Below are 22,127 nucleotides of genomic sequence, written 5' to 3' on the forward strand. Positions count from 1 at the left end.
CGTAGGGGAGAACAGGGGATAGCAACTCCCAACTTTCATTTCGGATATTTCGTGGACCCGTTGTTGAGCGCACTGATTTACAGATCGGCATCGTCCTCGTCGGGGAGGGGCTGGTTGGCGGCCTCCTCCATCTCCTTGCGGTAAGCCTCGAGCTGCTTCTCGTCGACGGTAACCTCGGGGGGAGCAAGGGCAATTCCGGCAACGAAGTCCTAGAAGATGAGTAGTCAGTATGGATCGGCTCGTATTCGAATCAAGGCACAAGAATGACGTACGAGCTGGGGGTTGCCGACAAGCTTGCGAGCGAGCCAAAGGAAGGGCTTCTCGAAGTTGTAGTTGGACTTGGCAGAGATGTCGTAGTACTGGAGGTTCTTCTTGCGGTGGAAGGTGATGGTCTTGGCCTTGACCTTGCGCTCCTTCACGTCGACCTTGTTACCGGTAAGGACGATGGGAATGTTCTCGCAAACACGAACGAGGTCACCTAGAGGTTTATTAGTCATGACTGAGCTAAATCGGTTCGAGGATCAGAGACAGAATCACTCACGGTGCCAGTTGGGGACGTTCTTGTAGGTGATACGGGAAGTGACATCGAACATGATGATACCACACTGGCCGTTGATGTAGTAACCATCACGGAGACCACCGAACTTCTCCTGACCAGCGGTATCCCAGACGTCGAACTGGATAGCACCGTAGTTCTGTTCAGGCCGGATTAGCTCCAACGATCACACCATGGCACAGTTCGAAGCGGGGTTCTTCGGCGGGGTAGTAACATACGGTGTTGAAGTTGAGAGGGTGCACCTCGACACCAAGGGTGGCGATGTACTTCTTCTCGAATTCACCAGTCAGGTGGCGCTTGACGAAGGTGGTCTATTGAGATTCAGCGTGTTAGTAATGAAGTCGCGGTGAGGCGGGGGCCGTTGGGCAGATATTTAGTATCGTTGACAGGCGCGGGGGTAGAGGGCAATCATGAAAGAGGAGCTCAGTGTCCATGAATTTCATGAGATGGCCATCGCTGAGCAAATGGCCGCCACTCCGAGCCCACGCCCATCAACGATCAAATATCGAGGCTCTAATGCGCTTACCTTTCCAGTACCACCGTCACCGACCAGGACGAGCTTGAAGGTGGGGGTCTCAGCCATGATGAAAATGTGTTAGAGAGAAACTCGACGAGAAGAAAATTTCAAGAATTCGCGCCGTAGGGATGGGGCGGGTTGTTGATTGAAGGGAGGGGTGAAAGAAGGGGAATGAAATAATAGCGCTGGATGGAATTTTTGCCCCGTTGCTGCGGATCACGTGCCTGTTTGCCTGAGGCGTGACGTAGTGTCAACATGGAGCAAATATATCTGAAGTGGCTACTTTGAGTGACAATTTTCGATTGCAAGTGCAGGGATCGTGGTCACAATATTTCTACGTCTTTTTGTTTTCTTGTTGGCTCATTGGAATAAATGTAAGTCGTCAGGTCCTCGCCTGCCGGAGTTGAATTCAATGTCGTTGCGATGCGTACGGTTTCCCATTCTCTCTTTACAGAAACCCTGCATATTACGGTAAACAGGCAGAAAAGACGTTTCACATTAGTCATGAGCAGTACATATCATCAGTTTACATGGTGGTACCAAAATCTAGTTATGCTTGTAGGCTGAGCTGAAGTGCCCCTCCCTTTATAAAGGAATTAAGTGACATCCCAGAAGGCCACGGCCGCCCCAATTCTGGCGAGGGGTGAGCTGGAGGTCCAATTCCGTTATAGTTTCCGTGTTTGCTACATCCTTCCGAGAGACTTTGACAGATACTGCGCGCTGTAGAGAAAGAGGGTCAGGCATGTAGGTAATTTGATGGAGGGGCAGTGAACTGAACATACTCCTTCATTTTCTTGAACCACTTGAGCGACCTTTGAAAGGCGCTCGTGATTCAGCCAATTGATATTCCCGAAACTTCGAATTGCATCGCCAACTTTCAGTCCCGCCTGGTCTGCTGGACTTCCCGAAACCACGCTATTGACCTTGGCAAACGGTGTCCCCGGCGCAGTGTGATTTGTCAATGATTGCACAGTCGGAGGGACGTTGGTGCCATTCGTAGTTGGGCCAGCGCCTTGCGCATTTTGTAGGTTGGCGAAATGTGCATGGACACCCTTCTCGATAAGTTGCATTACCTCCTTGTGGTCATTTCGTAGGTGGATAATGCGCACGCGCGTTGTGCGAACTACAATCTCCGTTTAGCGATCTATCCTCATCAACTGGGGTGTGGTAGGAGCGTACCTTGCGCGATGTCGATATCATCACGGGGGAAACCGTCGAAGGTGGTCAGGGATGAGGTCATGCGTACTCCATGCTGAAACGAAAAGACTAGTTAGAAACTCCAATTATAGCTTTCAGGTCCTGAATCTTACCGACTGGAGGACGCTACTAAGAGCTGAGAGTTCCGTCTCAATGCGTTCTTTCTCCTGGATCAGATCTGGCATCGACAATTTGGACAGATCGCGGGGAGTACCCCCGGACGCCGGTCCAGAGGCAACAGTCGGAGCATGAATGTTATTGTTCATAATGATTGTTTGAGCAAAGAAAGTAAGTGAGAGAAGATGGTGAAGTGGGTCTGGAGCGCAGCCCTGAAGCTCCCACTACTTTATATAAGCGGTGATGCTTGGCGCTCGAAGTATAAGACCTTGACTTGTTCAACTTGCTAACTTCACTTTCAGAACATCACACGTTACATCTTTAATGAAACAAAAAAAAAAATTCTCAACCCCTCACCAGAAGATGAAAGAAAAATTTGTGATTTCGATTCCAGCTATCCCGGCTGCCTCACCTCATGACGTACATGGATGGGATTCAAATTCGCCATCCTTACTCTGCACTGCCTGGACGGCACTTTCCCCTGTTTTCTATATAAGCTCTTTCCAAAATCGGAGATGTAGACAAAGGCAGGTATTCCCCATTGCTCTTCCCTCGCCATGAAGTTCGATCCCGTTGTTTTGAGCAGCCGGTTAGGTCCGCCTCTTCTTTCTCCATGCCACCGGAACCTTAGTCCTATATTCTATTGGGCGGGGTCGCCGTTTAAGACCATGGCGGAGCAAGATGAAAAAAACTTGGAGAAACAAACCCTGCTGGATGATGAATCCGAAGAGAAAATTGAGAGTAGCGGCAGAGTGAGTCCGACCGAGAAGTCAACTTCTCGTCCATTCAAGAAATGGATGGACAGTTTTCGAGGACGGAAACACGAGTCTCCCATATTTCGACGGCGGTTTGTGGAGGGCTGGTCAGATTCATCTTCCCACGGCTCGCAAGGTCACCAATCGAGCGCTTCCGACTCATCGCAGCTCGGAACCGTCAAAACAACCACAGCAAGCATTGGAAGCCAGAGTTTGATAAGATCGAGAACAACCATCCAAAGTGCAACAAACCAGAGCATGCAATACGACGTGCGTCATTCTGGTGACAGCTCTCGGCCAACCTCAAGCCAACATGCCGATGAGGCTGCGGAAATACGGGCCACCAGACGACGGCATATCCTACAGGAACTTGTTGAGACTGAGTCAGATTATGTACTTGGTCTGAAGGCTCTTATAGGGGTATGTCATTCGAGTAATTGTTATACCTTTGCTTGATGCTGATGTGCTCTGTAAACCCACAGATTCTTACAATCTTTGACACAAGGCGCGAGATCTATGACAACATCCAGGAGATCCTCGGAATACATGAATTTTTTTTGACTCAGCTTCAGACGGCATCTCCCATGTCAGTGCCTCAGGCTCAACAGGCAGGTGTCTCTGAGCTTACAGCTCGGGGAATCACCAAGCGTATAGGGAGCATTGATCTGGGAAGTTTAAAGAATCTTCAACAACGATCTTTGAGGACTCGATCACTCAAAGCATCGGTGAATCGGCGCCTCATGGCACTCACTGCAGAACCAACCGAGGGACTAGAGGTTGCCCGTGAGCTTGGAAAATTGGTAAGCATCGGCACACCAGATAGAATACAAATTCTAACGGGGCACTTTTAGGCAATTTCATTTCCTGCGTATGATAAATTCTGCAGCAACTATGAGCTATTGACACAGGACGTTGCTCTCTTACGCCGTTCAATTGCCAACTGGACAATCTATGATCAGGGGATCGAGGCGCTCTCAAAATCGGTTGCGTCTACAGAGCGACGCAGACAAGAGGACAACAAATCAATGACACTAAATGATATGTTAATAAAGGTGTGAGAGTTAGATCTGGTGGATGGCTCGACACTAACAAGAAAATAGCCTATCCAGCGTCTTTGCAAATACCCCCTTGTGCTACAAGATCTGCTTAGGTCTACCCCTGTTAGTGATTGTCCGTCTTCCCATGACGGAATTCAACAAGTTTTGGACAGTATACGGGTGCTGGTAGCACGGATCAACCTGGTAGCTGGAAACCCGATCAACAAAGATCGCATCGACAAGACAATCACTCTACAAGGTAGGGTGGATATCTCGAAGTCGGTAGGCAACACAACATCTTCATTGACAAGTCGAGCTCTACTAAATCTTTTGGGTAGCACGTACTCCAGAGCATATATAAAGATTTGGGCCCATTGGTCATGTGTGGTGTGCTCCATATCACATATCAAACGGCGGAAACCACTCACGGGGAGTTCATGGTCTGTGTGCTTTTTGAACGCTACCTTCTCTTCGCCAAGGGAACTGATGACCAGCGTCGACTGGAAGCAGTGGCCTGTGTCTACCTAGACAATCTCAAGATTGATTCGCTTCAAAATGGACGAGGTGAGTTACTTTCTATCAAGACTTACGTTCGTATTAAATCTAACCCATCAGGACTGTATTCCTACGGATGCATATTTTCATGGAAGCTTCTGTTTGAAAATCAAGGGGAGAACTACGAATTCGTTCTCAGTGCATCATCGGCAGCGGAAGAAAAGCAATGGAATACCGAAATTCTCAAAGTGTCCGCCGCTTTGGTCGAAATGGGACATCCCAAGGCGTGGGAGCCAAGAAAACATTCTTTCTTGGCTATTCGACTGTTGCCCCTGGACCATGTTCAATACACAGTGTCTTCTATGGCGCGAAGGTCATCGATGGATTCAACGGCAATCTCCCGCAAGTCCCGCGCTCAACAGGTAGTCATCAAGAAAACGCACTACCCTCGCCACACCGAGGAACCAGTCGCACAGGCTGAAGGCGAGATTGAACGGCCCAAGACATCTGCTGATCACTCCGCATTGACATTGACTGCTCGCCGGATTGACCGCATTCGGCTGGAGCGACTGATCTCGGATGTCTACACTGAAGATCTCCTTCCATCGCCAGGCATGGTTCTTGGCAGGGGTGACCTCTTTCGACGTGGTCCGCTCATGAGACGGCTCAGCCTTCATCCGGGGTTCACCAAACGGTCGAGCTCCGTCGGCACCTTCCATTCAAGAAGAAGATCAACCGATATCCGGTCTGACAGAGAGAACGAAGGAATGGACAAGGAGGCAGTAGACGGCAGCGAGATAGGGGAGAATAAAGGGGAGGATAAGAATGTTGAGAGTGAGTTACCTCGAACACCCACCACTCCTCGGCGGTCCAAGACATTCCTTTTCAGGGGCTCACCCAAAAACCCCGCTTCATCTGTTTCATCACCTCGCAGTGACAAGCGACGAAGCCAGGATGGAAGTGCCGAGTCATCCCCTTCTTCCAAGAAGTGGTCGTCTCCCCAAAAATGGTCATCGAAGAATCTGTTTAGTGCCTTGGCACCCAAGAAAGTGAAAACAACCCGCTCTCACGCTGAATGAACTCCTTATTGTTAGATAGTTGGGCAAGTGCTGTCATTTTGTGATGATTCTAGGACATTCGAAGCATTGGAGTCAAGGGGGCAGTATAATTAAAGCGAAAACGTAATTGTGGCTTGGAGTAACTATGACTGATGATTAATTGGAATGCAAGAAGATTCTCCCTCCCAACTTACTGGCTCATTGAGAATTATCCCCACGTTTGGCGTCACAGCGGATCCCCCAGCGGGCAGGGGATCTACTATGACGTCGACTGTTGCAGTATTTGGCAACTCTCCGTGTGTAAAAGTGTCGTAAAGTGAGTTGCGAGAACCAATGACAAATAATGCTATCCACTGTAATTCACTAGTAGATTGTACAAGGTCAGATAGAAAGGATATCAACCTACAAAGAGCTAAACAAAACAGGCCAGCTTCTTTTTTTTGTTTGCATCAGCTCATAGTCTGACGTCACCAGTCATCATCACCTGAGCTCCCACCTGAGCAGCTATTAAACCAGCTTTTACCTCCTCGTCTTCCTTATTCAACAATTTCTCTATCTTCAAACCCTTTCGATCTTTTCAATCTATTCAATCTATTCAATCTATTCAATCTATTCAATCTCTTCAACCCTCAACCTTTTGGGCCCTTTCAAAATGGCCCGTGGAAACGAAACTGCTTCTAAGATTTTCTACAAGGGTAGCTCTGATGACTTTATTGTCTTCGTTGACGACCTTGAGATCCTCCAAAAGTGGAAGAACGATCGCAGCGTTCCCCTTACCGAAGTTCTCAATGGCTGGAAGATTTTCGTGACTCACTCGTAAGTGTTTTCGGCCTCTTGTCTAATCATCACATCAGATTGTTAATATCTGGATGTAGCCACGGAGCTCAGGGTGTCCTCGATACCGCTAGCCAGGCCGCTCTCCAGAATGAATTTGGCACAACTAAAGACGATGAGTGCATGGTCAAGATCCTGGAAGGTGGCGAATATCAGGCCTCCACGGTAAGTGCTTCAGTTACATGTCAGTGAATCAATTGCGGAGTTTTGTGTACTAACTTCACTTCCATAGGCACGCGAGCGTGAGGGAGGCAAGAATGACTCCAACGGCAGCCGCTAAATCTGTCCTACTCCTTTCGGGGCTAATGGAGAGACCGGGCAACGGTCACTGTTTCATTGAAGCATGCCCTAGCCAGCTCCCTCCCCTCCCCTATTCCTCATTTTGACCTCTATTGAGATATCCAATTTACTTGATCGTCCCTTGTATGGCATTTTGGCGCATGGTCCTTTCGGAAAACGTCTTGTAATGCTTTCTATCCTCAACTCTGGAATGGGCATGGAGGAAGCATTTGCCGCTTCTGGGTTGCATCTTGGTACTCACAGGCTTCTGCACCTGATATCATGAGATAATGAATGATGAGTGACTTCACTCGTCTACAATTAAACGCAAAATTTTCTATTCACCTTCATCATCTTGAACAAACGCATTTGTAAATTGGTGGATAAAAATCACAAGTCATAATCATAGCTCATAAATATAGTGTACGGTACAGCGAGCTAATCTATACCCCCAAAAAATATAAAATATATATAAAATATATAGCCATTCGCCGTGTTATACATCATCCTCAACTACCACAGGCTCAATGTCCCCTTTCCCCCCTCCTCTTCACAACCCAACTCCCCAACTCAGCCCAAACAGCCTCCTTCTCCGCAGGTTTCATCCCTGCCGCAAGCCCACTAGTAGTTGTGGCAACAAAAACAGGCGCACCAGCCCAACCGTCCCCACGACCCATATTCTCTACCTCCGCCTGCCACCCATACCGGAACTCCTCCTTCCGAATGCCTCTCCCATGTTTGACCCGCCAAACAGCCTCCCAAATGCTCTTCCCGACAAGACCAACAACCTCAGGCCTCTGTGCGGCAATCTTAGCCTCGAGCACAGGAACACCGGCATCCATCTCCGCGCGGCTGAGCATGCTCGCGTCACGCGTCGGCCGCTCCACAATGTTTGTGTTGCCTACATTGTACAACGCAGGAAGCTTGTATGTGTCGGCCGGTCTGTGGCGCACACTTGTTATTCCTGACGAATATAGAAGTTTCCAGAATAGGTTTGATGGGTGTGCGTAGGCGTACCCCGTTATCCCTGTCATTATTCCCGGATTCACACCCACGAGTAGGAGGATCAGATTCGGGGGGATTGTGTCACGGAGGAGGGACTCTGTCGCTGATGGGCCGGCGATTGGCAGTGTTTGTGGGGGATTGGGGGTTACTGATCTGCGTTTGCGTTTGTTTGGGGATGGGGGCGTCGTCGTTAAAATTGACTGTGAGCGGGTGGTGCGCAGGAGAGTCGTTGTGCTGTCGGACTCTGTTGACCGTGAGACTGTTCTCTTGCGCCTTGGACTGGATATGATGGCTTTTGCTTGATGTCCGGTAACGTGTGGTTTATTTCCGGTCTCGGCGGCGTTTATGCGGCGTTGCGATATAGTGGCTCTCGAGGTACTTGGGCCTTGATGCGCTGTGGTTCCACTATGCAGGTATTGTTGCAGCTTTCCATTGAAGCTGGTAATTTTGTTGACTGGAACATCCTCCACTGTTTCAAGGATGACCTCGTCTTCCTCGACTTTGGCTTGAATTCCTGTAAACGGAGGCATCTTGTTTGGTGTCAGTTTAATTTGGTTAGTTCTTTGATCCCAAGAATCCTGAGGTCGTCACGACATATGGAAAATGCGAAAGGCATTTATATTGGACCCGCTGGATCGTTTAATGTGGGAGTGAGTATTATAGTCAAGATGACGTGTTTCTTGAGTCTGTATAGACCGTCACGTGCCGGGCGAGGCGTCGTTGTCGGTGCCTTGTTGACAAGGCATCAATTTGCGAAATGCAACTACTGTAAATATCACGAGACGAGAATAGTCTTGTAGGTCTCAATTACATGAAGCGATAACTTAGATCTATGCGAGTTGAAACACAAGTGAGAGGGTTATTTGGACATTTTCCATGCATGCTGTAGCCCTCATGACCACACCACCCAGATGGCGAGCAATGACACAAGCATTTTAACTCGTTCACGTCGTCAAGTTTGTTATATATACTGTGTACATGATCTGCATACGCTGCACTCAACGCACCAGACCGAACCAGTTTGTTATGCTTTAAATGATCCATTCCGTTTCGGCAAGGTCCAAGGCTCCGGGCAGACGACCTGTACATCCTCTCATTAGCATAAGAACAACCTTTCCTTCAAGAAAAAAAAAGTGGAATCAACTACCTCGCCTTCACTATAGGCCCAAAAATAGACACCGATACCAATCAAATAATATAATGCAGGATCGGTGCCTTGATAAAGAAGCGCCGCGAAGAGAGCGCTGAGGGGGTATATGATGAGACGGAGTTCGATGCTACGGTGCGGTATTGAGCCAGCAAGTGGATTGAGAGGCCATTCCCAGGCTAAGCCGATGAGTCCCATGATGAGGTTTAGGATTTGGAGAACGGGCACCGGGGCGACGGCCGCATCAAGGTTTCTGGAGATAAAGTCCCAGAATACTTTGGGCCAGATGAAGCCCTCAATAGCGCTAACAACCTGGTCTGTTTGCATTTTATCAGTTCTGGCTTCGAGGTGGGAGGTTTGAGTGGGCAACGTACAAGCTGCCGCGGTGAGAATGATCAACCGGCCCCAGTGGTTCTTGATGAGCCTGCCCATTGTGCTGAGTGATGGGTACTCGATCGTGTGAGAACCGTGTTGACGTGCGTGGTAGAGCTTCGGCCAGCGAAGGTCTCGGAGGAAATTAAGTCACTTGGGTGTGAGTGACAAAATGCGGAGTTAATTCGGGCGACAAATGCCGCAAACCCCAAATAGTTGTAACGGATTCTGTGAGAGGATCACTTCATAGTATAGTCTTGCAAGAGATCAAGATGTTCATTGAGTTAAATAACCCAGATCGCATGGAAAGCGGATATTATTGCAAGGGCTTATCGTGGTCACATAATCCAGAATGGGGAAGAAAAAGCAGCATGCTTCGAGTAGCATGCTTGCAGGCAGGACCAGATATAAGAATCTATACTTAGACAAGCGACCCCTCCAATAAATCAACCGAAGTTCAGAACACACAGCCAGGATGTGATTGTCGAGCGCCAAAAAGGTGAATCGCTGCACGGGGTTGGTACACATGCAAGAAGGACAGGGCTAAGCCGTGATCTGCACGGATACAAGTATCGTAGACTAATCTTCGACGGAAAGGTCCTGAAATCCATAACAACCCCCTCTTCCTGAGCTTCTGAAGAACCGGCATAACTCGTGTGATTGGAGGGTGGGGGGATGTGACGGAACGGATTTCAAAGTGGATGTCGGCAAATCAAAGGCCGTGGCGCTTGGGCTTGGCGTGATGAACTGCAGGTGGCGCTCATAGCGCGCATAGGGGCTTTTCATTTCCAAGTCTCACTGAAATTCAACTTGCCCTTTTGGTTTCGAGAATTTCAACCGTAGCCTATATTCTCTGGTCTGTCTGGGATTGTCTGGGATGTCTCAGCTTTGTACCAGAGACAGTTTGGAACTTTCCAGGTCAGATGACTACGGTAGCCCTGATTCCAATTCAGTGCAACACACCGTCTTTGCGTATCTTCTGCAGATGCAGCCCGTGCCTGGTTAAATGGACGGTGCTTAGTGGAGACTTTTATCGGTGGAAATATCGTTGATGGGAAAGATAGCTCGAGTCATTCACTGTCCTATATTTGGGCGAACCTTCTACTCGCCAGGGACCCTGAACCGAAGGACAGGTATTTTCACCGACCCTCGGGGCTCCTGTGTGACGAAAAGACAGCGCTTGCAGGAGGATTGTAATAGGTCAATGTCCCAGCAACCTTCTTTCTCTGGTCTCGTTTAACTTTACCCACTCACGGTCCTTCTTGGCTACTCTCGGGGCATTAATCTCTCTCGAACTTTAGCTTCCACCAGTTCAAGCATATTATCCATTGTCAGAACAAAGAGCCGACTCAGAGAAGATTAGTCGAACAGGGTGTACTTCCGTTTTCCCGCTAGACTCGCTTTGCGGGGAATGTGTCATGGTGGTCAGACTCCGAAGGCGTATAAAATTCGTTTCTTGATTGGTGTGCCTTCTATAAACGATCAACAAAAATAGCAAATTTCTAATAGTATTGATTATAACTGGGTTTCAGGATTATGAGTAGGACCTTTGAAAGTCTTGAAAAGAATCAGCCAAGATGCCAGTTGAAAGAGACCAGGCAAAATCTGACGAGGATTCTTAGCGACGAAACATTCTAGCCTCTAGACTTACTCTTTTGGTTTCTCTACGACCCATTTCTAGGAGAAATTTAAAAACATCGACATTGTAGGCTTGAGCACTCCATAGTCTATTGGACTAAGATCTGCCGCACTCTGGTCGGTTGTACGGCGTAGTGCCCGCCAGAAGCGACGTAATTATAGATCCGCCGCCCCCACCCCTGCAGCTAAAACCACAACACTGGGATTCTTTGAACCTCCAACTTTCCTCCGGTCTTGTCCTTATTCACCTATTGACGTCAATTATGTCTAGGACAACTTGTTAAATATCATATCGTACCTCAAGTGTGCCACTAATCTCTTGCATTCGAGAGGACACGTGCAGGGGAATCCCCCGGCGAAACGCCATCAGCGCTCGCGACGAAGCACACAACTCAAGTTCGGGTTCTAAACACTTTGGCCGAGCATTTTCGCAAGCCGCGAGGCGTTCAAAATTATCCAGAACGGTCTAAAACTCGCTGAGGCTCTGATCTTCGATTTCCAAGTAAAATCCACCCCGGAGGTCCTGATTTACGCCAAATTCATGAAGAATCGACGACATTGACGAAATCCAAAGCCACTGACCTGTCAGCATTAACACTGGAGTCTTGCTACAAAGGGAGATCGGAAGATTCCACTTTTGACGGAACTTCGGTGAACAAAACCAGGTTGCTGGTCAACCGTTCGGACTTGTCACTCCTTTGATTGAATAATCGTTTATCACCTAAAATAACTTGTCGCGGGCCGAAATTTTTAAAAACGTGGTGAAAGAATGGCCGCAGCGCAAGATTCCTGGTGGAAGAAAGCGGACTTAACCGTTTCCAAGATCTTGTTTCATTTGTTCTTCTGGGGTCTACATATTGGTATTTTTGCTATAGGATGGTATGTATTCTAAAATCTACTAGCTCCTGGATTGCATTGCTGACATCCTGGCAGGTATGTTCAGGCATCAAATTCAAATTTGGCGACACTCAATGCTCTGAGCTACTCGGTCTGGATATCACGAGGCGCAGGTCTCGTCCTTTCGGTTGATTGTACTTTGATCTTACTTCCCGTTTGCCGAAACATCCTTCGATGGTTGAGACCTCAGATCAGATGGTTGCCACTCGATGAGTCGGCCTGGTTCCATCGGCAAATAGCCTACTCTATGCTAGCTTTCACAGCCATTCACACCGCTGCCCACTACATCAAGTAAGATGCTTTCTTTCTCATCCAGCTTTTCGTGACTACTTTGCTAACACCGCCCAGTTTCTACAACATCGAAAAGGATCATATCCGCCCAGAGCTTGCAGTTGAGATCCATTTTGCTCGCGCAAGTGGTATCACTGGCCATGTCATGCTCCTGTGCATGATGCTCATCTATACCACCGCCCACCACCGTATTCGCCAGCAAGCATATGAAACCTTTTGGTATGGGCATCACCTTTTTATTCCGTTTATGCTGGCACTATACACGCATGCCACTGGGTGTTTTGTGCGAGATACTGCCAGCCCTATCTCTCCTTTCGCAGGACGAAAGTTCTGGGATCATTGCCTTGGCTATGAAGGGTGGAGATGGGAGTTGGTCATCGGAGCTTTGTATCTCTTCGAGCGACTTTACAGGGAGATTCGATCCCGGCGCGTGACGGTCATCACAAAAGTCATCCGTCATCCTTATGGTACGATCTTCTTCTTTCCCAGATGCTAGATTACCCGCAGCTAATCGGTGACCTTAGCCGCCATGGAGATCCAGTTCCAAAAACCAAGCATGAAGTACAAAGCCGGACAATGGGTGTTCCTTCAAGTGCCTGATGTCTCCAGTACTCAATGGCATCCGTTCACCATTACATCCTGCCCCTTCGATCCATATCTCAGCATCCACGTCCGTCAAGTCGGAGATTTCACCCGAGCACTCGGAGATGCACTCGGTTGTGGTCCCGCCCAAGCCAAAGACCTGGAAGGCCTCGACCCCAACGGCATGTACGAAGTTGCTCTGCAGAACGGACAGACCATGCCCGCAATGCGCGTGGATGGACCATATGGAGCCCCCGCAGAAGATGTGTTTGACAACGAAATCGCTGTGCTTATCGGCACCGGAATCGGAGTCACACCCTGGGCATCAATTCTCAAGAACATTTGGCATCTCCGCTCAGGTCCCAACCCTCCTAGCCGGCTACGACGTGTCGAGTTCATCTGGGTCTGTAAAGATACCTCATCATTTGAATGGTTCCAAGCTCTGCTATCTTCTCTCGAAGCCCAATCCGCCAACGCGGCTGCTAGCGAGGGAAGTGCTGAGTTTTTGCGTATCCATACCTATCTCACACAGCGCCTTGACGCTGACACCGCTGCAAACATCTACCTCAACTCTGTTGGACAGGCTCTCGACCCTCTCACCGAGTTAAAGAGTCGGACGAACTTTGGTCGTCCGGACTTTAAGCGGCTTTTTACCGCCATGCGGCTTGGCTTGCTGGACCAATCTTACATGGCTGGTCTGCATAGTGCTGCTACCACCGATATCGGTGTATATTTCTGTGGTCCTAATACTGCTGCCATGCAGATCAGCGTTGCGGCCAAATCTTCATCAACAAAGGACGTCCGGTTTAAATTCTGGAAGGAACACTTCTAGTATTGTCTCTGGAGTGCTTTGGCTTTCTTCTTTATTTGTTCTATCGCATACGAACGAGATGAGTTACGAATCTCTCTTTTTTAATTACTTTTCCATGATTTCATGGACGACTTGGTTTTCCTTCTCTGCTACATTTTACATTTTGAAGGAAGGCATGAAGGCGTCTGCTCATGGCAGATGGATGAGCTGTGAGAGAAGCAATCAAAACATATTTGGGTACTATCGGAAAGGCTGGGTTGTAGGAATATATGGCAATAGACTTTGACAATGTTATTTTAATTATGTCTTCCTGCCTGGCTTTGAGCGTATTCGTAGGTGGCCATTTTACTTCGACTCCTGGAGTGATTTTTTTCTAATTTTTAACCTAGGGTAGTGCTCAACTCTGGGGCCCTAGCAATCCGACACTCGAGTCCTCGACTATGAAATGAGGACGACCGCATAGATTTGATTGTATTATCTTACGATGAAAACCATCTATCTACTCATGGCCGTTAAAAAGCTCACGATATTAACATATTCCCCGTGCTAGCTCAGGTCACTGCCTCGCTTCTCTGGCCGAGCTGGCAGCAGAAAATTCCGCAGATCTTCTTCTAGTCGGTAAGCCAAAACTCGAGGAAAGGTGTTAGATCCATCTTTATTTTCAGAGCGCATTGTGCGAGTTCTTGTTGCCAATGGCTTGGTTAAAAAAAGCCAGCTCCCAGTCCACCGCGGTATCCCGAGAAAAGACGAAGAGCGCATCGATCGAAGTCGTGAAGTCACTGTGAGCCGCTTTAAAAATTACAAAAAACAAAAAGCAATGTATACTAACATCAGCTCTATGAGTTTCTGCCCTCACTTCGCAATGCTCCCGAATTTCTCCAATCTATGAACTATCGCAACCCAGATGACACTCTGTTGGTCTCTGTCCAGTACAGATACGAAATGAATATCGATGGATTCAAAAGGCTCTACCCAGAACCTTGAAGCTTTGAATCGATTTTGATGCTTCATGGAAAGACAGTGGGCCGCGGTGAATTACCCAGATATGATTGCCGAGATACCACTTTTGGACTGCGTATGGGTGAAACAAAACACAGATCCAAATCTATGAATTCAGACCTAAAATTGTGTCACACAGGTCATGCTGACCTAGAAGCATCCCATAGGAGGTGAGAGAACTAGAGTTGACTTCCAAAAGACTGTATCATTCAAATGGCCAATAACGCTTGTATTCAGCTTTTTCCTCTTCGCTCTCAGCCAATTGCTCCAGTATCTGATCTTTGACTTCGTCGAGTGCAGCTTTGCAATCTTCGCATTGCTCGTATTCGATAAAGCCTTTGTCTGGCCACAAATCACCAATTTTCTCCTTTACCTCGGACACAAGCTCAGTTCCTGCTACCGCGTCATCGCTATCTAGCTTGATGCGCTCAAGATCTGTTTCGGAAAAGTCAAATGGGAATGGAATCTCGCTAGTTATGCCAGGTAGTTCTGTCCATGTATCTTTCAGATCAACCAGAAGCGATAAGAAGTGCGCTTCGCCGTATTCAAACATGTGGTGTGCAAGAAAAATCAGTCCATACGCTGCCGTCTTTCGAAATTCGACTGCCCGATACAAGTCTGGATTGTTGGTCTGCATAAGTGTTCGCCATCCAATGAACAGGTTTTGAAGGCTGTATTCGCGCAAAGCTGCTGACCGTTCTTCAGAGGAAAGCCTAGTCAGCGTCGGCTTTGGTGCTAGGTCAAGCATCTCAGGATCAAGGCCATCCCAGTCGAGGAAAGCTGGATCGAGATTATGGTTTGTGGGTGGTGAGATGTGGCAAGACTGCCAGTCCATGATACCCGTGATCTTTTCGGGGGTGTGTGGGTCTACGAAGATGTTGTCATCGTGCAAATCATTATGCCAGAGTCATGGATTGGTGATGGAGGTGTCCTTTGGGGCAAGAGCATCGATGATCTTTTGGTACAATGATAAAGCAGTAGGCTTCTTTTCAACGTCGGGTTGGTAGAGTTTTGGACCACAGAATAAGGCAATCTGTTTTGGTGGTTTCAGGGACCGGCTGGCTTTCATCTCTCGCGTTCCGACTGCATGAAGGTACTGCGTTAGGGTAGCCCCTACAAAACTATCAGTGGCTGCAAAAGGAAGATACAAAGCCTGACGTACATGGTACTCTCTCAATATCCAGGCCTGATCGGCTCGCATCAAACCAGTCTTGACCAGTGGCCGGGCCAATAGCAAACACTGAATCTTTGACGGCAGTGCCGTCCTTGATATAGTGGTTCCCTGCGGGTAACTGCACATCTCGTGCATAGTACAGGCCTCCATAATGCGAGAATGAAACGCTTAGCCATTTCTTCTGCAGACTTGTCATGGCAATAATCACGTTGAGTCTTTGTTGTAGTGGCATCGTGCTCCAGACTTGAGACGGCGGGACACCCTCGACTTTATCCATGATGATAAACTCAGCCCCAGCAGGATGATGTTCAGCATGCGAGTTCCACGCGTGGAAATGAGGCACTGGCGTGTCAAGAACTTTACTAACCTCCCAATCTAGTCGCATTAGCAAAATTCGGCGTCGATGAGGCCCAAAATGAATTAACGAATTCCATCGTGGCAACTTCACTGGCCGTAGTAGAGTGTGCAATGCCAGCATTGGGATTAGGCACCTTAGCTACCACTTCTCGGCCATCCTCCATGGTCATGAGGAATGCTTTGTTGAACATGCCGTCGGGGTACTTCGTGATGGAGATGTATTCAGCAGCGCCGACTGAATCTGCCGCAACCCTTACAAGCATGTTCATGTCACATGTGATCTCTCGCCTTCGGAGATCATCCGTCTCGTCTACAATAAACCGACCGCGCGTGAATTCGAAGAATTCATCGTTGGAGTTCCAGTCTGATACGAATGAGTGATACGTTAAATGACAGGCAGGTGGGCATTCTTACATGGCTGGGAATAGCGCACGCATGAAGCTTTCGAGAATGGCCGGCAGTATTGCTTCGGGCTCTGTATTATCTTTCGAAGGTAGCCTCGAACACGCGCGGACTGGGGTCGACACAGATTCCATGAAACGTAATGATTCTGATGGTGTATTCTTCCGGATATTAGCACCGCACTTGATCAAATTCAGATGGAATCATTCGGGAAAATCAGCGTTAAGGGATTGTTTCTTTGAAGGTTGCTTTGGATGTGTTGTGGAAGGGTTATTCGGGGGTGGCCCCTGTGAGACGATTAGTCAGCATGTGCACAACTGCAGCCTTCACATTCGCATTTAAGGTGTCAAGAGGTGGGCCAAGGCCGTTGAGCCGCATATCTTCTCCACTCTCTGTCTGTCTCTTTCACCTCACTCCAGTTTTATCTTTTCTATTGTCAAATCATTTTACTTGGGATCTCCAACGGAACGAGGCTCAAGCCCCTGCTCATAACTTCACTTGAAGTATCTACCTAAAAAAAATTGCAAGATCGAAACCAGCGCTACGTTGGAAAGTTCGACAATGACACTGAAACTGTCATCATGCCTGGCAACAGATGGGGGTCACGCTGGGGGTGTGAATCACCAAAGTGACGAGGAAAGCCCAAGTCTCCTATGTCTTCCAAATTTGTGCCTCAAATGACATGATAAGCAGAACTTATGACTGACAAGTCCTATACAGACCTGTCCCTTTTCCTTTCGGGCAAGATTTTACGAAGAAATGTTCTTCCTATCCTTCACTGCATCCATGCGGTATCAGTGTGTTGTAATATCAGATCATCGTTGAAAAATTTATCATTGGGAACATTTTGTTTCATCAATTACATCCACCGTTATAACTACAGCAGAAAAGATAATAATAACAAAATCTAAATGGATACCAATCTTGTACACAGAAAGTAGTCAAGGATAGGCTCAAGTTCATCTCTACTTGACCCTCCGTAACGGCCTGGACATTGTGATTTCGTCAACTCACCTTTCTGCGTGCCGTTGTCTCTATCTCTTAAGCCTCTCCTCAATCAGGCATCTTGCTTGTTTCTCCTTCTCTTCTTCTCAATGTTGGGCTCAACCATCTATGTTGTAGGAATCGCTCGGCAAACACTTATAATTTCATTGGCTGTTCCGTCCCCCTTGGGTCAGCTCGAACTCCCCTGCCTCCAGGCCACCCCTGTTTTTCAGTCCCTTTAGTGTAGCCCTTTTCTCGTGAAATCTTGAATATAATGTAGTCCCGCGGTTAAATATGCTCTGTCTGGTACCCTTTCCACTGTGCGCCCCAGTCCGCTTTGGCTTAGGACCCGTGTAGCGGAGGTCACCCCCAGAAAATGGGGGAAAAATAAAATAGCAAAATCAAGATTAAGCAGGACACCTCGTTCGAGAGATTCTTTTCGCAGTTTCGGTCAGGTGGACGTGAGCCACCAGCCCGAAAACTCGATCTTTACCTAGAAAGGCCGGATGGCCTGAGTGAGTTTTATTTCTGTTGTTTTCAAACGAATTTGCATAGCTGACCGCTCTTTTATGGCGCAAAGATGAAAGAATTTGTGAAGAAGACTTGTATCGATATACAAAGCATCGATGGCTGTAGGCATCCAAACTCTCCACAATCTAGTCATTGGCTAACTCAACCTCAATCCTAGGTTCAACGAAGAGAACCACTTTTCGCAACGTTACCTCAGATTTAACCTACAACAACTTGTCAGGGCTGCAATCAATGCATGCGATGGAGCCCATTACTGTACGATTTGCTATTGGGAATTTGCAAATGACCTGCGCTAAGACCAATAGGTACCAGAGTCACCAAATGTGTGGAGGGCTTACACAACAAAGCCTTCATTTTGGAAATGAACAATGGGTCGGAGGTCTGTGTGAAACTTCCGAACCCCAACGCTGGTCCTGCTCATTTGACTGTCTCCTCAGAGGTCGCTACGCGTGAATTGGTAAGGCGTCCGGGTTCCCCCTGAGCCGCCACTATATCCCTAATGCTCATTAGCTTCGCCAAGTTTTTGATTTCCCTGTTCCTCGGGTACTTTCATGGTCTTCCAATTCTGCGAAAAACTTGGTTGGGGCCGAATACATCATCGAGGAAAGGGCCCCTGGCGTACGACTTGGCTCTGTTTGGCATCAGTGGCCACGGGATCTGAAGCTTCAACTCATCACGCAAGTGGTTGACCTGGAGAAGAAGTTGACGTCCATTACCTTTGATAAGCACGGTTGCATTTATTTTAAATAAGACCTGCATTCTCTTACTGGGGAAATAGAAGACCTACACTCCCACAATGTGAATGATGATGCTCTGAAGGAGTTTTGCATTGGGCCGTTGACCACAAATGAATTGTGGAGTGGGACTAGGAAGGATATGAAGTTGGATCGGGGTCCTTGTGAGGCGGCTGATATTCGAATTCCCTCCGCCGTTTCTAACGTTCTGTTCTGTCTCACAGGGAAACATCCACGTGAATACACTCGTGCAATGGGCCTCAATGAAATGGCCTGGATCAAGTCACATGCACGTCCTCGAATGAATTATTACCGGTCGAGCCAGAACCGAGAGCTTCCTACAGATGGCGTTACGCTTTTGGAGAAATTCGTGGATGTATCACCTTACCTCATCCCCGACTCAAACGACAAATCATCAACTTCCAACGTTCTATGGCATCCAGATCTCCACCTGGATAATATTTTTGTGGATCCAAAAACATGCCAAATCACGCGAGTCGTGGACTGGCAGTCAGCATGCGTTGCGCCACTCTTCTACCAATCTGCTGTTCCTAGATTGTGTAGACATCCTCGACCTGTTAGGGAAGGCTGGGTCATCCCTGAACGACCCAGGGATTTTGAGAGCCTCAGCCAAGATGAACAGAAGAAAATCGATCACGATTTAGAAAGCGAAACGATCCACAAATACTACGAGGCGCAGGTGTTTAAACGTGCGCCGCTGCACTGGGATGTGCTCCGGCAACCAGCAATTCCTATTATCCGCAAACCAGCTTGGCTTGTTAGTGGGGTATGGGAAAACCGTGATCTATTTTTTCTCCGCGAAGCGCTATTGAACATAACCGCGCATTGGAACCGTTTTTTTCCAAACACCCCTTGCCCGATCTCCTTCGATGACGAGGAAATTAATTTCCATCTCAAAGAAGAGGAAAACATAAATGGAGTTGGACAGATGTTGTTGTTGTTCCGAGAGCAAGCTATTCTCCCTGTGGATGGGATGGTTGAAACGGAAGACTACGACGTCGCTCGCGAGAATAGCCGCAAGTTTAAAGACATCTTTATCGGATTGGCAAAGAACGAAATGGAAAGGGAGTTGTTCAGAAACCTCTGGCCATACCAAGAGTCTGGAAGCACTTGAGGGTGTCGGCTTCAATGGGAGTGTGCGAAGGGGGTTCCCGACAACCTTCGGTGAAGATCTTTCCTTTTGCTTGTGCCATTGTCTAACTATGGCCTGGATATATGTTTGAGCATTCTATAGCTTATGAACAACGGTAGGAAGGTGAGAAGGAAGGTAGATTCTTTAGGCAATTACTTCTCTGTTAGTCCCAATTAAGGTACGTCGTGGGCTTCAGTTATGTTAATCTTCACTATAGGGTTCACTGGGTCGTAACTCATTCTATTCTATTTGAAGGAATAGTCAACGTAACCTGAGAAATAAAAGTGGGATATAGTTGTTCTTGAGACGCGGTGGTCCTGTCACGTCGACATAGATAGCTCTAAGCACGCCATCTCAAGGCCAAGTGAGCGAGGCTTATAAATCTGCTTGGAAATACCATGACAGGGACCCGATTCAAGCGGGGTATATAAACATACACATCCTCATGTCAACCTGCGGTTATGACTCCAATTTGGCAATATCTACAAAGTCTAATCTGGACGACACAAAATCATACTTGAAGATGACTGACCCACAACCCAACCGCCAGCTGCACCTCACAGCCTTCATGCGGCCTGTTTCGCTGCATACAGGTGCATGGCGTTATCCAGGCTCCTATCCAGATGCCAACTTCAATTTCAAACACATTGCCCAGTTCGCCCAAAAGCTAGAGGCCGCCAAGTTCGATGCCTTCTTCATGGCGGATCACCTGGCCGTGCTGAACATGCCTATCGAAGCTCTCAAGCGCAGTCATACGGTCACTTCCTTCGAGCCTTTTACTCTGCTCTCCGCTCTCTCTTCTGTGACGGAGAAGATCGGACTCGCGGCAACTGCTAGCACGACCTATGACGCGCCGTATCATGTCGCCCGCCGATTTGCCAGTCTCGATCACCTGAGTAATGGGCGAGCGGCGTGGAATATTGTGACGACCGGAAACCCGGAGTCGAGTCATAACTTCGGCTTCGATGAGCATTTGGCCCATGGTGATCGGTATAAGCGTGCCCGTGAATTCTATGATGTCGTCACGGGATTGTGGGACAGTTTCGCCGATGATGCGTTTACTCGGAATGTCGAGACGGGGCAATTCTTGGATCCGGCGAGAATGCATGTGCTGAACCATTCCGGCGATGAGTTGAAGGTTCGCGGGCCGTTGAATATTGCCAGGCCACCGCAGGGGTGGCCGGTTATTGTTCAGGCAGGACAAAGTGAGCCCGGAAAACAGCTTGCAGCGGAGACCGCGGAGGTTGTGTTTTGCAGTCCGAAGGACCTGGAGAGCGCGAAGGCGCTCTATGCGGATATCAAGGGCCGAGTGGAGAAGGCAGGACGGAAGAGAGCTCAGTTGAAGATCTTACCCGCAGCAATGATCATCGTCGGAGATAGCAAGCAAGATGCGCAGGAGAAGAGACTCAGATTGGATAGCCTGGTGCATTACGACAGTGCTATTGCCTCGTTGTCCATCGCACTTGGCGTGGATGTCAGTGGCCTGGATCCGGATAGTTTGCTGCCAGACGACCTCCTCGAAACGAATGCTAGCAAGACGGCCAGAGAGGCGGTGGAAATTCTGGCCAAGAAAGAGGGACTGACCATCCGCCAACTTGCGCAACGCTATGGTGGATACTCGGGGCTAGCGTTCCTCGGTTCGCCAAGCGATATCGCTGAGGAGTTGGAGACGTGGTTGCGGGAAGAGGCTTCTGATGGCTTCACGATCACGTTCCCATTCTTGCCACAGGGTCTAGATGAGGTGACGGAGAGACTGATTCCTGAACTTCAGCGAAGAGGCCTTTTCCGCAAGGACTACACTGGCTCGACACTGCGTGAACACTTCGGCCTGGAGAGACCCGAGAATCGATTCTTTAGCGAGGAATCTTAAATTCATCCAAGATGAATTCCGTCACGACAATAACGGTGTTTACTCCTGTTGTCATTGAGATGTTGGCTCTGCTCGAATGGCACACTTGTTGTAACTACACATTTCTCCAATTTTACTAGCATGTCACCGAATAGATTTCAACTGAGAATTGAAAATGCCACCTTGTATTCAGTACTTTGCAGCGATATGGAGAGCGCAATGTCTGGGTTCGAGTCATAGGGAGTTTTGGTAGGTTCTCACCAATCCTCGTGTTTTTCCCAATGCTCACAACTGTTGTAACTGTGTCGGGCCTATTCTCTTCTCAGCAAACGGGACAGAAAGCTGATGGGCTCAAG

General features: G+C 48.2%; 11 protein-coding genes across 11 annotated transcripts; 5 read left to right on the top strand and 6 right to left on the bottom strand.

Moving 5' to 3' along the window:
- Window positions 1-77: 77 nt before the first annotated feature.
- On the bottom strand, window positions 78-1,139 carry Pdw03_1132 (Small GTPase superfamily, Rab type; the record flags this gene model as incomplete). The annotated part of the gene is made up of 5 exons (XM_014679378.1): window positions 78-209; window positions 273-478; window positions 542-695; window positions 775-867; window positions 1,083-1,139. The coding sequence occupies 5 exons, from the start codon at window positions 1,137-1,139 to the stop codon at window positions 78-80; spliced, it is 642 nt and encodes a 213-aa protein (XP_014534864.1).
- Window positions 1,140-1,658: 519 nt separating this feature from the next.
- On the bottom strand, window positions 1,659-2,536 carry Pdw03_1133 (26S proteasome non-ATPase regulatory subunit Nas2, putative; the record flags this gene model as incomplete). The annotated part of the gene is made up of 4 exons (XM_014679379.1): window positions 1,659-1,793; window positions 1,856-2,196; window positions 2,253-2,325; window positions 2,384-2,536. 4 exons carry the CDS (start codon window positions 2,534-2,536, stop codon window positions 1,659-1,661), a joined length of 702 nt encoding a protein of 233 aa, XP_014534865.1.
- A 408-nt stretch (window positions 2,537-2,944) lies between these two features.
- Pdw03_1134 (Dbl homology (DH) domain) lies at window positions 2,945-5,753 on the top strand (the record flags this gene model as incomplete). Its single annotated transcript, XM_066099816.1, has 6 exons — window positions 2,945-3,562; window positions 3,625-3,942; window positions 3,994-4,194; window positions 4,243-4,461; window positions 4,518-4,743; window positions 4,795-5,753. 6 exons carry the CDS (start codon window positions 2,945-2,947, stop codon window positions 5,751-5,753), a joined length of 2,541 nt encoding a protein of 846 aa, XP_065957543.1.
- Window positions 5,754-6,384: 631 nt separating this feature from the next.
- Window positions 6,385-6,846, top strand: Pdw03_1135 (RNA binding protein, putative; the record flags this gene model as incomplete). Its single annotated transcript, XM_014679381.1, has 3 exons — window positions 6,385-6,548; window positions 6,608-6,731; window positions 6,799-6,846. 3 exons carry the CDS (start codon window positions 6,385-6,387, stop codon window positions 6,844-6,846), a joined length of 336 nt encoding a protein of 111 aa, XP_014534867.1.
- A 523-nt stretch (window positions 6,847-7,369) lies between these two features.
- On the bottom strand, window positions 7,370-8,380 carry Pdw03_1136 (Mismatch-specific thymine-DNA glycosylase, putative; the record flags this gene model as incomplete). Its single annotated transcript, XM_066099817.1, has 2 exons — window positions 7,370-7,787; window positions 7,863-8,380. 2 exons carry the CDS (start codon window positions 8,378-8,380, stop codon window positions 7,370-7,372), a joined length of 936 nt encoding a protein of 311 aa, XP_065957544.1.
- Window positions 8,381-8,874: 494 nt separating this feature from the next.
- Window positions 8,875-9,429, bottom strand: Pdw03_1137 (protein PRO41; the record flags this gene model as incomplete). Its single annotated transcript, XM_014679383.1, has 3 exons — window positions 8,875-8,931; window positions 8,998-9,314; window positions 9,372-9,429. 3 exons carry the CDS (start codon window positions 9,427-9,429, stop codon window positions 8,875-8,877), a joined length of 432 nt encoding a protein of 143 aa, XP_014534869.1.
- A 2,347-nt stretch (window positions 9,430-11,776) lies between these two features.
- On the top strand, window positions 11,777-13,609 carry Pdw03_1138 (Riboflavin synthase-like beta-barrel; the record flags this gene model as incomplete). The annotated part of the gene is made up of 4 exons (XM_014679385.2): window positions 11,777-11,886; window positions 11,941-12,195; window positions 12,253-12,662; window positions 12,720-13,609. 4 exons carry the CDS (start codon window positions 11,777-11,779, stop codon window positions 13,607-13,609), a joined length of 1,665 nt encoding a protein of 554 aa, XP_014534871.2.
- Window positions 13,610-14,792: 1,183 nt separating this feature from the next.
- Window positions 14,793-15,422, bottom strand: Pdw03_1139 (kinase-like domain-containing protein; the record flags this gene model as incomplete). The annotated part of the gene is made up of 1 exon (XM_066099818.1): window positions 14,793-15,422. One exon carries the CDS (start codon window positions 15,420-15,422, stop codon window positions 14,793-14,795), a length of 630 nt encoding a protein of 209 aa, XP_065957545.1.
- Window positions 15,423-15,494: 72 nt separating this feature from the next.
- On the bottom strand, window positions 15,495-16,727 carry Pdw03_1140 (Protein kinase-like domain; the record flags this gene model as incomplete). The annotated part of the gene is made up of 5 exons (XM_066099819.1): window positions 15,495-15,700; window positions 15,750-16,136; window positions 16,210-16,482; window positions 16,533-16,632; window positions 16,704-16,727. 5 exons carry the CDS (start codon window positions 16,725-16,727, stop codon window positions 15,495-15,497), a joined length of 990 nt encoding a protein of 329 aa, XP_065957546.1.
- Window positions 16,728-18,396: 1,669 nt separating this feature from the next.
- Window positions 18,397-19,904, top strand: Pdw03_1141 (phosphotransferase enzyme family protein; the record flags this gene model as incomplete). The annotated part of the gene is made up of 3 exons (XM_014679387.2): window positions 18,397-18,492; window positions 18,546-18,765; window positions 18,814-19,904. The coding sequence occupies 3 exons, from the start codon at window positions 18,397-18,399 to the stop codon at window positions 19,902-19,904; spliced, it is 1,407 nt and encodes a 468-aa protein (XP_014534873.2).
- Window positions 19,905-20,445: 541 nt separating this feature from the next.
- Window positions 20,446-21,792, top strand: Pdw03_1142 (Nitrilotriacetate monooxygenase component A, putative; the record flags this gene model as incomplete). Its single annotated transcript, XM_014679389.1, has 1 exon — window positions 20,446-21,792. The coding sequence occupies one exon, from the start codon at window positions 20,446-20,448 to the stop codon at window positions 21,790-21,792; it is 1,347 nt and encodes a 448-aa protein (XP_014534875.1).
- Between the last annotated feature and the right edge of the window lie 335 nt (window positions 21,793-22,127).

This window comes from Penicillium digitatum, chromosome 4, assembly GCF_016767815.1.
Source record: "Penicillium digitatum chromosome 4, complete sequence".
Taxonomy (NCBI): Eukaryota; Fungi; Ascomycota; class Eurotiomycetes; order Eurotiales; family Aspergillaceae; genus Penicillium; species Penicillium digitatum.